Source organism: Diospyros lotus, chromosome 2 (genome assembly GCF_014633365.1).
Source record: "Diospyros lotus cultivar Yz01 chromosome 2, ASM1463336v1, whole genome shotgun sequence".
Taxonomy (NCBI): domain Eukaryota; kingdom Viridiplantae; phylum Streptophyta; class Magnoliopsida; order Ericales; family Ebenaceae; genus Diospyros; species Diospyros lotus.
The window spans coordinates 11,356,718-11,373,601 of record NC_068339.1 but is presented as its reverse complement, the minus strand read 5'-3'; the positions used below and the strand labels follow the sequence as shown (position 1 = coordinate 11,373,601).

The window sequence follows — 16,884 nt, the reverse complement described above, 5'->3', positions numbered from 1 at the left end:
TCCTCATCAACTTCAACACCAAGTTGATGATTCTAAGTGACATGCTTACCGTCACATATTCCTTCCCATGTTTGTCCGATCGAATAAAATGGTTTGGTGCTATAAAATATTATATTAATTTATAGATGCTCGTGCGATCGAGAAAATTAATTATTTGGTACGTACGTATGAACAAATATAATTGTGATGAGAGATACAAAATAAGAGCATGAAATTAAATTTTTGAGGTTTATAATTAATTGGTCCATTATTGAGCAATTGGTTAACCAAATTTATAAATATTAATAAATCAAATCGAACAGATCGATGATCAATTAATCAAAATAAATGAAATGGCAAAAACTTAACCAAAATAATATTGAAGCAAGGACAAATTTATCAAAAATAGGAAATATAAAAAAAGTTCAGTAATTAAGAAACTAACACACGTACTTTAGTAAACGTACGTAAATTTGATAAGAAATTAACTTTTAAGTGTGTGATGATTTGTAATGTCTCCTAAAAATTATATATTATATATGATTTTAAATAAAAAAGATTGATTAGTAATTACTTGCTTTTTACAACCTCAAAAAGTCTCAAATAACAAATTAGTAAATTAAGTAATCAATTAAAATCTAAAGAAAACCACTCTAATCAAGAATAGAATATGAGGCTGGCTACGAGCAATCATATATTGATATATAAAAATTCTCCATTAATTAATTTTTTTTCTAGAAAACAAAAACTAAATTAACTCCAACTAAAAACCACCACTATGAATATATTAATATTCACCCACCCTTCCCTGTAATTATTGTCATTATTATTAGTATTTTTGCTAGATATATATATATATATGCTATGATTGCCAGTTCCATTGTATTGCAGGCTCCAAATATTTCTGCACCCGGCAACTATTTCTATACATACATGCAACAGGGCCCAATGCGTCGTCGTGCGTGCGCTTTATTTCCCCATGGGCCGAAGGTTGATTAAGGCCTGCAGAAAATGTTCAACCCCAATCATGGAAAGTCATTTGGGCTTACTTGGGCCAACTCGTTTCAGGCGGCCCAAGTACAATTATTATAACTTAAAAAATAAAATTGCTCAAGTATATAGTTAGAACACTTTTAAGTAATTAATTTGTATAAATATTTTAAATAAATTCTCAAGACAAAGAAGAAAGAAATTATTTTCTGATCACATTTAATTGTGATGGAGTCACATTGTAAAGTATTTGACCATCGGGTCACTTATTTTTCATAAACAAAGAGAAAATAATGGCTTCAACGTTATTAATTTTTATTTGATTATTTTTTATCTTTTAAAATGATTTTCTGTAGCCACAAAATAGTGGAGTATCAGTGGCCGAAGCCGTCTTCTCAGACCCGAAGTCCATTTCCCCACTGCAAGGCACCCATCTTCAGGACTTCCCTGCTGGAATTTGGAAATTGCAAAATCTCTATCGGAATTGCGAATTGAATTGCCGATAATTTACTCGGATATATACATCCGAGCGCGATAAGATAAGGTTGACCCCGGCGATGGCCCTGCAACTGTTTCAACCGGCTTCGCCCCTTTCAGCCTCCTGCGGCGGCGTGCGTTTACAGTCGCCTACTTGCTTCTCTGTTCCTCTGCTGCGCCGCCATTGCTGCTTCCAGAAGGTGAGCTCCGCGAGGAGGGGGACGAGGAAAATGAGCTCCGTAGGAATGGTTTTCGTAGGCAAGGAAGAGACCCAGCTGGGTTTGGCTGAGAAGAACGCCGACGACGGTGACGATGAGAATGACGATTACGATGAGGACCCAACTCCGGACGACCTGGAATACGTTTCCCAAGTCAAAAGAGTTAGTGCCCAACAAAAATGGTTTGAGAATTTGTGTTGGATAACTATTTAAATTCACATTTGATTGAGATGAAGTGTTTTATATAAAATTTGATCTTATTGCAAATACGGGATAGAAGCATTCTCATTAAAGTTGTGGTTTATAATTAAGCATTCCTAGTTTAGTTGTAGAATGACCACACTAATAATAATATGCGAGATAAATTATTATAGTTGTGGATTTAGTGTGTGCTCGACAAACAAATAAACAGAGTTCCCAATTCGTAAGACCAATTATTTAAAGTTGTGATAAGTATGATTTTTAGTTTTGTCCATGTGAAAGCTATATGGGAGGATTTTTTAATTTCTCCGCACAAAGTTATTAATTGAGCGAATTGTCCTCATGTTGGGGATCGTAGTTGTAGGCATTGTGTCTGAACCATGTAACTCATTTTCTATGTTATGTTTCTCTTAACTTTTGTACATGGCGTGAGCGATTCGATCCTACAAATCTCCATTCTTTGATTTTGCCATGAATATTTGCATATACAAGTTTCAGACTAAACTTCGGATTTTCTGTAGGTTTTGGAGCTTCTCAGGAAAAACAGAGACATGCTCTTTGGCGAGGTACCCCCTTTTTCTTCTTCCTATTTGGTCCATTTTTACCCTTTAGATGTATTTTATGCCTTATAATTTAAATAATTGGGATTCATCTCCACCTCTTGTCTGCCATAACTTTCCAATTAAGAAATTATAGTACCATCTATGGTTAAAGAGTTCCAAAAACAATAGATAGTACCAGTTTATAGCTTCCTTATGACATTTTAAGTTCTCTTTCTAAGTGTTGTTTGCTTTCTTTTGATAAATTACTGTTCTTTAAAATAGATATGCCAATTCCGGCATTGTAGTTTAGCAGTTATTATAATTTGTAGGTCAAGTTATATGACCATAGATAAAAATGATTGGCGAGCTAGAATTCATGTAACCGACCTAAACTAGAGGGATAGGGCTTGATACGTTGTTGTTGGATAATTTGTAGGTCAAGTTAACTGTATTGATTGAGGACCCAAGAGAAGTGGAGCGCAGGAGGCTTCTTGGCATTGATGATTCTGATGCTCCAACAAGGGAGGACTTAGTTGCTGCCTTGGAAGAAGTATCTTTCTCTCTGAAATTAGCATTCTTACTTCATAAATTCCTGATCCATCTTCTGACTCCTACATATCTGAACATGAGATAATCTGAACGGTGACAATGGTTATTTTACTAGTGAAGTTAAATGGGGATATGTATTATCTATATCACTATAGCAATGACTTTTGCAAGTTAACATCAGTTTGTTTCTAAGCTGGACTAATCTGTGCCTTTATACTATTGTAGGTCAATGAAGGAAAAATCCCCAAAGATCGTGTCGCTCTTAGGATGCTGGCTGAAGAAATGATGCAATGGCCTAACCTGGAGGTTTGGTTGTAACCTAATACTGATTTACTTGGTTATGCATTTAAAGTGATTTTAACAGTTTATGGATTCATTTCTACATCAATTTTAGAATAATCAGGAAATGGTCTTCCAAAATTATGAAAATTTAAGCCTTTTTAGCAACTTCAAGGATTGTGCTATATCTGTAGGCTTTCTACTGCTCAATAAGGGTTGGACCATCCATTTGATAGTGACATTTGCTGAAACCAGCCATCTTCTTGCATATTTTATGTTTTACTTCCTCCTTTTAGTTTTGGCCAAGTGTTGACATCTCATGCATATGTACGAATACTGCCTCTTTTAGCTGTTAGTTCCTACAAATCTGCTATTGATTGACAATATATTACAGAGAAGGAAATAAATAAAGATCAATTCTAATAATGGCAAATATCATTGTATGGATCTTTTGATTTTCTCAACACTCCCCCTCAAGTTGGTGAGTAAATGTTGTGAACTCCCAACTTGACCAATAAAGAATGAAATCTTTCCTTTCTGAGAGCTTTAGTGAATATATCGGCAAGTTGTGAACTGGATGGAACAAACTTTGTCGTGAGTTTTCCTTCCATAATTTTATCTCGAACAAAATGGTAATCAATCTCAATGTGTCTTGTTTGTTCATGAAAGATCGGATTTGCTGCAATATGAAGAGCGGCTTGATTATTGCAAAACAAAGTAGCTGGTCCTTGATCTTGAATTTGAAGGTCTTGAAAAAGGTTTTGCAACCATGTAAGCTCACAACATGCTGCTGCCATGCATCTGTACTTGGCTTCAGCAGAAGATAAGGATACAGTTTTCTAGGGTTTGCTTTTCCATGAAATAAGACAATTTCCAAGGAAAACACAGTAGCCAGTTGTCGAATGCCGAGTAGTCAGACATCCTGCCCAGTCAGAATCACAATATGCCTTCAACTTCAATGCATTTTTGGAAGAGAACATCATGCCTTGTCCCGATGTGCCCTTTAGATACTTCAACATTCACAGGGCAGCCTCATAATAAGGCTTTTGAGGTGACTGCATGAATCTGCTCAACAAATGGACAGGATATGTAATGTCTGGCCGTGTAATAGTGAGATATATCAATCTACCAACCAATCTTTTATACTTGACAGGATCATCCAATGGATCGCCATCATCGGGAAGCAGTTTAAGATTTTGTTCCATAGGAAAGTTTGTAGGACGTGATCCTAGAAATCCAACATCACTTAGAATATCCAACATGTATTTTCTTTGTGAGATGAAAATACCTTGTTTTGAGTGTGCCACCTCGATTCCCAAAAAATATTTTAAATCACCAAGGTCTTTGATACGAAACTTGGTATTTAAAAAACTTTTGAGCTCATTAATTGTTGTTAAATCATTCCCTGTTATTAGTATGTCATCGACATAAATGACCAGCATAGTTAACGATCCTCCCTTACTTTTAGTAAAAAGCGAGTAGTCTGCTTTGGATTGGGCATAACTAGTGAATTGGATGGCATGGGAGAATTTGAAGAACCATTGACGAGAGGCTACCCATAAAGAGACTTGTTGAGGCAACACACCAAATTCTCCCCCTGTCGCCGAAGACTAGTTGGGGGGAGCATATAGATTTCTTCCATGAGATCACCATGAAGGAAGGCATTATGGACATCAAGTTGATGAAGGGACCATGAGTGAGTGGAAGCGAGAGCAAGCAAATAGTCGAAAGTGACAGGTTTAGTGGTTGGAGAGAAAGTGTCATGGTAGTAAATGCCTTCCAGTTGAGTATGGTCTTTAGCAACCAATGAGCTTTGTAAGTGATGATGCTAAACCGATCACCGAGGTTTGTTTTGAACCAAGTACCTGTAAGGGCGGGGCTTTATTCTCCCGGGAGGACTCCGACGCTCAAGTCAGTAGGAGAAAATACTCGAAATGGAAAGTCACATAGTAATTAGATTCTCATACTTGTAGATGTTGACATCTATTTATGGATGGTGTAAGGCTTAATCCAAAAAGATAAGATAACCTACTTTACTCCAAAAAGAGGTTTGTGGTTTACTCCAAAAAGAACACTTAAAATGAGGGGACCATATCCATCCTCTTTTTATAGAGGTTTGTGGGAGGCATAAGAAAAGTGAGAGGACTTTGGGTAGCTTGGGAAACAAACCCAATATCTGAGATAGTTAACCCTACTTTTTGCAGAACCTTTTTTGCAGGAGAGTAGAAAATCAAGGACGACTACTTCTTCAGTTGCCTGAGCTCCTCACTCGATCAGCTCAAGGAGTGGGGGGGCAAGTGATGAGGGAATATTTTACATAAGGGCGAATTTACTCCGCTACCCCTGGAGACTACCATCAACCTGGGGACACGTGTGCTAGGAGAAGGTAGTATGCAATCGGCACGTGTCTATCCCAGGGAACGCCACGTGTCCTTCGGATTTCCATCCCATATTTGAATTGGATGAAAGAGACCTGGTCAACCGAGAATCTCTCCAACGTCCCATTTTGTAGGTTATCTTATCTTTTTGGATTAAACCTTACGTCATCTATAAATAGAGGTCAACATCTACAGGTATGAGAATCTAACTACTAAGTGACTTTCCATTTCGGGTATTTTCTCCTATTGACTTGAGTGTCGGAGTCCTCCCGAGGGAATAAAGCCCTGCCTTTATAGGTACTTGGTTTGAGGCAGACCTCGGTGATCTCTCTTGATTCTCGCGTTTCGATTTAGATCAGAATTCTCCCCCGACTCCATGCCTGGCACCACCCTAGCCGCTAGGGTATGAAAAATTAAATGTTGTGGAGGACTCCCCTCCTCCTGGAGACTTTCCCTCCTAGGCGGGGTTCTGGTCTTGCGCCTTTGCTGGGATCTACCACGCCTACGAGGGGGGCCCCTTGATCTCCGGCGCTCGCCCCTTTGTGGTTTAGTATCCCTAGTTATGAACTTCCTCAGGAAATCCCGGTTGATGAGCTCCTGAATCTCTTCTTTCAACTGATGGCACTCCTCTGTGTCGTGTCCATGATCTCGATGGAAATGACAATAGTTGTCCTTACTCCTTTTGCTAGATGGGGCCTTCATAGGTCTGAACTTTTTTAAGTAATCCTTATTCTCAATGGTAGCCAGGATCTTAGCTCGAGGAGTATTAAGCAAGGTGAATCTGATCGGACTCCATCAGGGGCCTGACTTTTTCCTTCGTGGCCCGGTTTATCTTCAGGCTTTTGCTCTCTATTCTCACTTTTCTTTTCTTTCTTGTCCGAGTACTCAATTCTCTTGGCGCGCATTACCTCATCGGCATTAATATACTTGGTGGCTCGGCTCAGGATCTCTGTGAATGTCTGGGGAGGCCGCTTAGCCAGTGACTAGGTAAAGGGGCCAGCCCTCAAGGCATTCTGAAAAGCCACCATAGCAATGCTCTGATCGAGATTCTTAATGCTCAATGCCTCCATATTGAATCTGGCCACAAAATATGTCAATGACTCCCCTTGGTTCTACTTGAGATTCACAAGGGTCATGGTTGATCGATGCCTTCGGAGGGGAGCGAAATGTGCCAAGAACTTGTTCCGAAGCTGTCCGAAATTGGTAATCGATCGGTGAGCAAGACTTGAATACCAGGCCCGCTCATGCCCTTCCAACGTGGTTGAGAAAACTCTACACCACATAGCATCAGGTGCCGCCTGAACCATCATGTGAGAGGCGAAGAGATTCAGGTGGCCAGCAGGGTTGGTGGTGCATCCATATGGCTTAATGGATGGTATTTGAAGGCGTTCGGATGGTATAACTACCATGATTTCCCGGCTTAGGGGTTGATTGGAGGCGATATCACACGGCTCTTCCGCCCTCCGCCTCAACTCTGCAACCTCCATTTCCAAATGCTACAAACGCCTTTCTCTCTGGGCCCCTTCGACCCGAGCATAATTGGGACTAGAGAACTCCTCATTTGAGCCAAGCCTCCCATACTTACCACACTTGGAGGGTCTACTCTCTCTCTCATCCCGATGGGACTCCTTCCCACCACGGGGGGATCCGCCTCCTTCTTGATATGCTCGCAATTCTCTATGACTAGAGTGGCAGTCGCCCTGGTGTCGACTGTCGTGGTTGGAGTGTTCCCCTTGTCTTGCCTTTGGAGGTTGCTGTTGGATTAAGAAATTGGTAAGCAATTCTGTCAAACGTTGGACCTGTCCCTCTAGTTGGGCAACACGATCTTGTGACGGTGAGAAGTTCGGGGGATGACACCATAAGGGGCCGCCTTTGGGTGAGTGGTTTTGACTCTGATCTGGAACATGTTGGATACCAGCAGTTCGCGATGGATTTCTCTTTGTCGCCATAACGAGGGGAACTTGAGCGCATCAGAGGTACCTGACGAACAAGAGCAGATAAAGCAATTGAGCCCACGGTGGGCGCCAAATGATGATGTTGGACCGATCATCGAGGTCTGCCTCGAACCAAGTACCTGCAAGGGCAGGGCTTTATTCCCCCAGGAGGACTCCGATGCTCAAGTTAGTAAAAGAAAATTCTCGAAATGGAAAATCACTTAGTCGTTAGATTCTCATACCTGTAGAGATTGACCTCTATTTATAGATGGCGTAAGGCTTAATCCAAAAAGATAAGATAACCTACGAAATGGGACATTGGAGAGATTCTCGGTTGATCGGGTCTCTTTCATCCAATTCAAATCTAGGATGGAGATCCGGAGGACACGTGGCGTTCCTTGGGATAGACACGTGGCAATTGCATAATACCTTCTCCTAGCACACGTGTCCCCAGGTTGATGGTAGTCTCCGGGGGTAGCGGAGTAAATTCGCCCTTATGTAAAATATTCCCTCATCAGTAACGCTCGATACTCCTGTTGAATTTTTGTTTAATTTTGTAAACCCACCTACATCCAATGGGTATCTTGCCAGGGGGCAAATGAGAAAGTGTCCATGTGTCATTAGCTTCTAGAGCCTGAAGTTCCTTATTCATGGCTTGGTGCCATTCAGGAAATTTTGAGGTCATTGCATAACTCTTGGGTTCCAAAGTAGAAGAAAAATTTGCAATAAAAGATTGATATGAATGAGAGATCCCCTGATATGACAAGTAATTGGAAAGAGAATACCTTATACTAGGACTAGAGACCAAGGAATGCGTGGGGGGCGACGTAATTGTAGGACAAACATAATCATGGAGCTTAGCCGATAGGACTCGAGTACGACTAGAACGTCGTAGAGGTGCTGGAGAGGCAACAATTTCATCAGGTGGGGTAGTTTCAGTGCTATCAATAATGGCGGGTTCTGGCTTATGGCTATCAAGAATGGTTGGGTCAGGCTAATTTATCATTGTGTGAGGGTTGGTGTGTATCGGGATTGGTACTGGCTCAATATCAAGGCTTGGGTGAGTTGTTGGAGTGACGGGGGCTGGGTCAATATCCGTGTTTTCTCTGTCATCAAGGTTAGGCTGATCCTTTTGATAAGGGAAAATGTTTTCATGAAATGTGACATCTCGACTTGTAAAAATTTGTTTTGAATTAAGGTCGTATAATTTGTATGCTTTTTGCCCAAAAGGATACCTTATGAAAACACATTTTTGGCCCAAACATCAAATTTGTGTTGTGGGTGAAGATTGGTGGCATAGGCTAAGCACCCAAAAGTATGTAAATGTGTATAAGAGGGACTGTGACCAAATAATTTCTCATAAGGTGTGAGGCCTAATAACAAGAGAGTGGGAATGTGGTTAATGAGATAGATAGACGTTAGAACGCATTCATCCCAAAAAATCAATGGCATATGCGATTGAAAATGCAAAGCCCGCTCAGTTTGAAGGGTATGTCTATGTTTACGTTCCACTACCCCATTTTGTTGTGGGGTGAAAATGCAGGAACGTTGAAAAATAATACCATGGTCACTGAAGAAAGCATGCATAGAATCAAATTCACTCCCATTATCGTTTCTAATGGTTTTAACTTTCTGGTGAAATTGTGTTTCAGCATAGGCAATAAAAGACTTGAGAAATGTTTGTGTGTTAGATTTATTGCACATGAGATAGATCCAAGTGCAACGCGTAAAATCATTAACAATAGTGAGAAAATAACGAGCGCCAGAACGGGATGGTACTTTATGGGGTCCCCAAATATCACAGTGGATAAGGGCAAAAGCATGCTTTGTATTAATATGACTTAATCCAAAAGACAATTGAGTTTGTTTTGCCAAGGGACAAATGTCACAAGGTTTATTTGAAGAATAGGAAAGTTCAGGAAAATGCTTAGCTAACAATTGTAGGTGTAAAGGTGAAGGATGACCAAGTTGATGGTGCCATATGATAGAGAAGACCTTTGGGGATGGAGTGGTTGTGGGTGATGCCTTTTGCTTCGTGTCCATCAAATAATAGAGTCCATTACATTGCTGCCCCTAACCAATCATCGTCCTCGTCTCTAGGTCCTGTAAGATACAAGAATCAGGATAAAATGTTACTGAACATCCCAATGATTGAGTAATTCGACTGACAGAAATCAAATTGGTCAAAAAAGAAGATATCCCAAGAACATTGTAAAGAGACAATTTGGAGCCAAAATAATGAGTCCCAACAGAATTAATAGGGACTCGAGTCCCATTAGGTAACGTCACTGGTGCGAGTGGTGGATTTGCAGTAGCATTAGTTAACGGGAGACTAGACACTTGGTCAGTGGCACCACTATCTATAATCCATTGAAGCAAAGGAATTCCACCTGCGATATTGGCCTTAGGATCAAGGCCCAATTTTTGGCTTGTCATGGACAAAACCTGCTGAAACTGATCTGCAGTAAGGTTGGGCATAGATGAAGATTCTGCTATCCTTGAGGAAGAGTCTGTTGGCCCAGTTTTTATGTTGTTAACCGAGGATGTTCTGCCTCCCTTCTTTTCATGCCCACTGGAACCACTAGAACCGGCAAGGAATTTTCCATGAAGACGGTGTCCTGCCAGGTAGCCGTGAAGCTTCCAGCATGTGTCAACTATGTGATAATCACCATTACAGTGTGAGCAATGTGATGGTTTCTTTTCAGCCGACTGGCTTTTCCCCCAGCTGTTGTTGTTCCCATGGGTTGTTTGAACAGCCATGGCTGCAGGTTCAATGATGTGAGCCCCAACAGCCATGCCTCTCTGTTTCTCTTCTTGTGTCAACATGGAATAAACAGATCTAATCGAAGGCAGCTGCTGAATTAATAAAATCTGTCCACGAATTGCAGAATAAGAATCATCCAATCCCATTAAAATCTGCAGCACTTTTGTTCTCTCTGCTTGTTCATGGTTGGACTTCATTGCACTGCAAGAGCACGGTGTAATAGTTTGGTAAGAATCCATCTCATCCCACAAACTCTTTTAAGTTTGGTAAAATACACATTGATGGGCTGTTGGTTTTGCGTAAGACATGCAAGATCACGTTGAATTTCAAAGAGGCGAGACACGTTTTGTTGGGAAAAGTGTTCTCGGAGATCATCCCAAACCTCTTTGGCCGTCTTCATATACACCACACTAGTGGCGAGATCACCAGAGATCGTATTGAGGATCCACATAAGGATCATGTCGTTGCATCGTTGCCAAAGAGCAGATTTTGTGGGTTTCTTTTCTGTGGAAGGCTGTTTGACACTCCCATCAACAGACCTAAACTTGTTCTTTGCACTAAGTGCAATTGACATGGAATGGCACCAAGTGCCATAATTTTCACCTGTAAGTTTGGAGGAAACAAGCATCATTCCGGGGTGATCGGAATAATGAATGAAGAAAGGGCTAGCAGAATCATTGGCTGGTCCAGAATTTTCTCCCATGATCGAAAGGAAGGAGGAGGATAAAAAATCAAGAACCCAGGAATGGCTCTGATACCATGTAAATTTTGAAAGAATGAATAAATCTTTTATTTGAATGAATTTTCTATGTACAGTGTACAAGTATAAATAGCTCACTGATGAAGGGAAATATCCTCGGGTCTCTGATCACTCCAATGCCCCGGAAATATAACCATTGGTAGCGATGCCACGTGTTCGCCAAAGAGATACTCCGCTGACGTCATCCCCGCTCGAGGCCCAAATGGGACATGTGGCCGATGCGTATCATCACACCAGCTGGCCTGTTGCTCGACGAGGATTCTCCGGGTTCTTCGGGATCGACCATCCTGTCGAGGATCATGGAGATAGGAACTATCCCGAGCTCTTCGGGGGCGGTTGCTATTATGAAATTCATATCAGTAAGATTCCGTGAAGAACGAGGTAGAGATCCCGGGGATTTCAAAAGAATCCTCACCTCAGCAAGAGGATAAAAGGTGGAAGGCCAGAAGGGGAATGGTACGAAACTTTTCCTCCCTCTACAGTTCATAATTGCTCACTTTAAGCTGCTTCTTGATCTAGTAAACCCGACTTGAGCGTCGGAGTAAAACCGGGGGAGCTAGTCCCCACCTTTATTGCAGGTGCTCTGTCTGAGGCAGTAAGGGGTGATCGGCCACTGCATCATCACTCACATTTTCTCAATTTAGTTCCTACAAATCTGCTATTGATTGACAATATATTACAGAGAAGGAAAGAAAGAAAGATCAATTCTAATAATAGCAAATATCATTGTGTGGATCTTTTGATTTTCTCAACACTTTTTGTATGCTCGGATCAAATTATTTGACTGTCAATAGGAATAGAAATATGATTGAAGGTTTTACAGAGTTTGTGCATTCATCTTTTCCCATTTTCTCAGTGTTACTGATTTGTGTTGGGGCTCATGTTTAAGATGCATGTAATTACTGGTGCCCTACGCAAATCAATTAGGCCTAGGGAGGTTGAACATCGTATATCTGATTTGAGCAATTGCCTCAATATAGTCACCACCTGTGGGTAGATATGTTTGATATTTGACAAATTCCTCACAGCATTGCCTTTAGGTAATCAAGATCTATTAAAAACTGATAAAGGGACCATAACTTTGTAGATGTGAAGCCAATAGAAGCAAGAAGGCAAAAGAAACTGCTAGGTATGTGGGAGGGCATACAAACCCTCAGAAAAGAACCTAGACAAAGAGAATATCCTCCTTCGGAGCAACAACATTCACAAGCCTTTAATCCCACTAAATGGGGAAATATCCTCCTTGAGAAAATAATAATGAAAAAAAAAAAGTAAAAGGACGAGGAGATTAACAAGAAAGATGACAGCATACCTTGTTCAAGTCCCTATATTGCCTTTCCTTTGGCTGATGCAAGCTATTGCTAACTTCCACTGTTTTGCTGGAGTAGCTGCCACCCGATTCTGCTTTACCTTCTTTGCCAATACATCACCCTGGCACCTCCCACGAGCATTGTAGCCCCGGCTCCAACCTTCTACAGCATTGTAACAACCTGTTCTTTCTTCTCACCCAGTGTTGCACTCCCTAGTGCATGGGAGGTCTCTCGAAATGATATCTCTGGATCTCCAGCATTCTTTACCCTTTTTCCTTCGCTACATGTTAACTAACAAAGTTAAGGGCCTTGTCCACTGCGTCACCAAGCATTCTTAATTGTGCCCTCAATATGTATGTGTGCTGGTGTCTGCGTGGTTACAGATTTACAACCCCAGTGGCTCATAAGTCAGACCCTGCCATGGTTGTTAATCTCCCGATTTTACGGGTACAATTTTACGAATTTTTGTACCGAAAATCTTTAGAATTTTATGATTTTGAAGTTGAATAGCACTCGATTTTACGATTTTACGATTTTACATGTCGAAGACTCTTACGATTTTAACAACCTTGGACCCTGCAATGCAATTGGTGGTTAGTAGTTTAAACCTTCAGGTTGCGACATATTTTGGGCACATGGCTTCCAGTTTTTCCTAGTCCTTGATAAATAATGTAGGATCCTTTGGTTCCACTGAAATCAATTTGCAAGTGCTGGTGATCTCACTGGATGACACTAAATTAACATTTTAGGTGAATCTGAGACCCATGACATTGTATCGATTCTTCTCGGAAATTTTATTCCTTTATGCTTTTTTTTTTGGGTTTTTTTGTGGACAGGTTGAAGTACCGAAGACGAGCCGCAGAAAATCCCTGTATGCAAAAGCTACGGACACTGGTGTTGATCCTGAAGTAGCTGCCAAGAGACTGAAAGTGGATTGGGATTCTGCTGCTGATATTGATGAGGACGTAGATGGCAGTGATGATGCTGATGTCCCTCCAGCTCTGGTTTGTTACTCTACTTTCTGCTCTATTCAGACTGTAAAAAACTAGTTTGCTGCTTTGTCCTCAGCGATGAACTTCTAGTCCTCCTCACTTAGGGGTGTGACGGTCTGGCCCAACTGAGATTGTGTCAGTCACTACCCATTTGACACCTCTATAAGTCTAACCAACCAACGTGACTTTTAACTTCTTGCAGGGATACGGAGCACTATATCTAGTGACAGCATTTCCAGTGATAATTGGTATCTCTGTGGTGCTAATTCTCTTTTATAATTCTCTCCAGTGACAGAATTTTGCAATGTATATTCTCTAGGCCTTGTTCCTTTGTAACCCAAAAGAAAAAGTGGTGGTTATCTGGATAATTTGTTTTGTCTATGGTACACTAACCAGATCTGTTCTCTGTCGGGTTTGCCCGACATAGGTATGCAGGGGGGCCATGCCCCATCTCACATTTTGCCTGCGTCGGGCTGCCCGACGCGAGCAACTTAACATTCTCCATACACTAATTGGGACTGCAAATAGTATTTTTGTTCTCGTTAAAACTTTAAAAAGAGGAAAGAAAGGGATATGAAATAAGTTAATCATATATCATACCAATCAAATAATGAGATATGAAAGGTGGAAACAGTGTTAACATGTTTTCGAGATCCTCGGTGACAAGCTTGTCAAAATCAGACTTGAATGATTAAGCAATCAAACATATCAACCATCCATTTTGAATTATGCCATGCCATGCCATGTGGGAAATGCATATTGGATTCTCTTGTATTGTTTAATTAAATTTATTTTTGTTTTGTTTTTATATAAAGTAATACAATATATATAAATGTACCATGAGTGAGATACCCTTCTTCTAGGGATAACCATAACCATGAGAAAACAGCACTCAAGGAAGGCGAAGAAGGATATTTTTATATTTTAAAATACTTTAATATGTTAATAAGAGTTAACCCCTATTAAGAATATTGTGAATACAACTAAACATAATATAAAACTGTAAGATGGTGTCTAATAAATTCAACAAAATGCAATGTCCCTACAAGAGAAGGGTTTTTGTAGGTATAATTGTAAATTATTTTCTAATTAAATTTTCCTTAATGACCTAGAAAAAAAAACAGTTTCAAAAGAAGAAATAAATGATACACAATTTTAGATATTTCTCTTAATTACACAGAGGGATAAATAAAATGGGAAACAATAAGTTCTATCTTGGGTGTAAAAGGTGAAATCCCTCCCCCTCAAGGGCTCCCTATACGCTGTCTCATGTATGTGGGAGGGATTAATCACGATATACGACAGCGCACCAGGTAGGAGACACAGTGTATAATACCCACAAGTAGCTACCTCATAAGATAAGAGGGTAAAACTCTCACACTACGGCTGCTATGATTCGAATCTGTATCCTTGAGTGCAATCTATTATTCGAGAATCAACCGTGCTATGCCCGTGAGTGCAATAATAAGTTCTATCTTTTTTTTTTTTTCTTTCGATGGATGTAGACGGTAAGCTATCTTGAATTCTCGAAAATTTCTCTCTTTTGAAGTTCACAATATTGTATTCATCATCAGACTTTCATCTCCTATTATAGTGTTTTGCTCTTCAATGCGCCTACTGAGTTGTCTTTCAACAAAAAAAAATAATATTCCTTTTGTTTTTGTGTCTTAACTACTATATTTTGCCTCAATATCTCCTTTTTATAGTATTATGCTCTTCAATGCTCCGACTGAATTGTCTTTCAAAAAAGAAAATATTGTTTTTGTTTTGTGTCTTAATTGTCATTTTTTGTCTCTATAAAATTTCAAAAATTAGTTAGAATGTTATATCTTGTGTATAATTTGTCTAAAAATCATTTAATGTTATGAAAAGTAGAAACATATTGCATTTAATGGGTTGTAACGGTTATGAATTTTAAATCCAGACATGTTATTTAAGTACAAATCTGTGTTTACTCAATTAAGTTTGATCTTTATTTAATTATATTAGTTTTCTAATCGATTATTTTTATAACTTACTCGAGTACAAATTATATTTTATTCGATTAAATTTTTAACAAAAAGAAATTTAACATATGCTCAATTACAAAGTGTTATTTTACTCAAGTACATAAAAATCTTTACTCGAATATAAGTTTCTATACTCGATTAAACTTATAGTTTAGAGACTTGGCATATTTTAAACATGTATTTACTCGATTACAAAAATAATCTACACTCTAGAGACTAACAAAATTTTCAAGAATATATATATTTTATTACAAAATCTATTCACTTGAGTATAAAAAAATCTTGATTACAAAAATTAATTAATCAATTAATTTTAACTCGACATAAATTTACATTACTTACTCGAATACAAATTCTTATTACATTAAACCTTTACCTGAATAAACCTATATTTGTAATCGATTACTTATTGAATAGCTAGTACTTACTCGATTACAAATAAAATGCACTCAATTATAAGAACTAACTTACTTTGAATTTAACTTAAGACTTTTTTGACAAAATAAATACTTAATTTTACTCGAGTATGTGAATTAAATCATATATTTATTCGATTAGAAAGAGTTTATCACTCCATTAAACTTTGACTAACTTGATTACTATATATATTATTTTTGATTATATAAACATTGTTTTGGTCATCATCATTTAACATAATTTACTTATTTATTCATTAAATCAAAAGAACAAATTTTTTAACAGATTCAATCCATTTTTTTTTTTCAATTTGCCAATCTTGTTATTTTTTTCTCTTTTCTCCCTCTTCCTTTATGCCTAGTGTGTTTGATGGGAATTGTTTTCCATGAAAAATGTCACATCAATAGAAAAATTTTCTTGCTTAGATGTTTGATTGTTTAACATTTTTTATGAAAAATTTTCATGGTACACCACATTGAAGTATTGTTTGGCCAATTTTCCATAGAAAATTCTAACTAGAAGGGAGGTGTGAATTGTTTTCTATGGAATTGAAAAATATTTTCTTTTTTCATTTTTTTTTCCAATCAAACACACACGTTTTCATGGTAAAAACACAACTTTCGACTATGGGTTCTCATCCACCATTATTAGACGCCTATCACTTTTCATTCATTTTTCCTAAAAAGGATAGATCTTTGATTGGCCATGAATTCTTCGTCAAAAATAATTAATTTACGTCACCGAGGATTGTGTTTCTTATATTTTTTTAGTTAAATTTATTTTAATATAATCTATGATTACTCAAAATAAATTTATTTTGATGTCAAACTAAATGACAATACTATTAAGGTGTGTTTGATTATATTACCTAGAAAACAAAAATCATCACATTCTCTTGGAAAATAAATTATATGAAAAGAAAATTTAAATATTTATACCATATATATATTTTTTATAAAAAAATTAAGAATATTTGATTGTTTTCGTAAAAAAATATATATAATAATTACATATTTTTTATGATAAACATGTGTAATCAAATACATTCTTAGAATTAATTGAGGGGGTGTATTTGCAAACATGGG

The 16,884-nt window shown here is 38.5% G+C and overlaps 1 protein-coding gene across 1 annotated transcript; it reads left to right on the top strand.

The window, feature by feature from the left end:
- Positions 1 to 1,343: 1,343 nt before the first annotated feature.
- Positions 1,344 to 13,896, top strand: LOC127795321 (ycf3-interacting protein 1, chloroplastic). The gene is made up of 6 exons (XM_052326924.1): positions 1,344 to 1,826; positions 2,387 to 2,431; positions 2,844 to 2,957; positions 3,182 to 3,262; positions 13,218 to 13,385; positions 13,576 to 13,896. Exons 1-6 carry the CDS (start codon positions 1,527 to 1,529, stop codon positions 13,663 to 13,665), a joined length of 798 nt encoding a protein of 265 aa, XP_052182884.1. The 5' UTR covers positions 1,344 to 1,526; the 3' UTR covers positions 13,666 to 13,896.
- Positions 13,897 to 16,884: the final 2,988 nt, after the last annotated feature.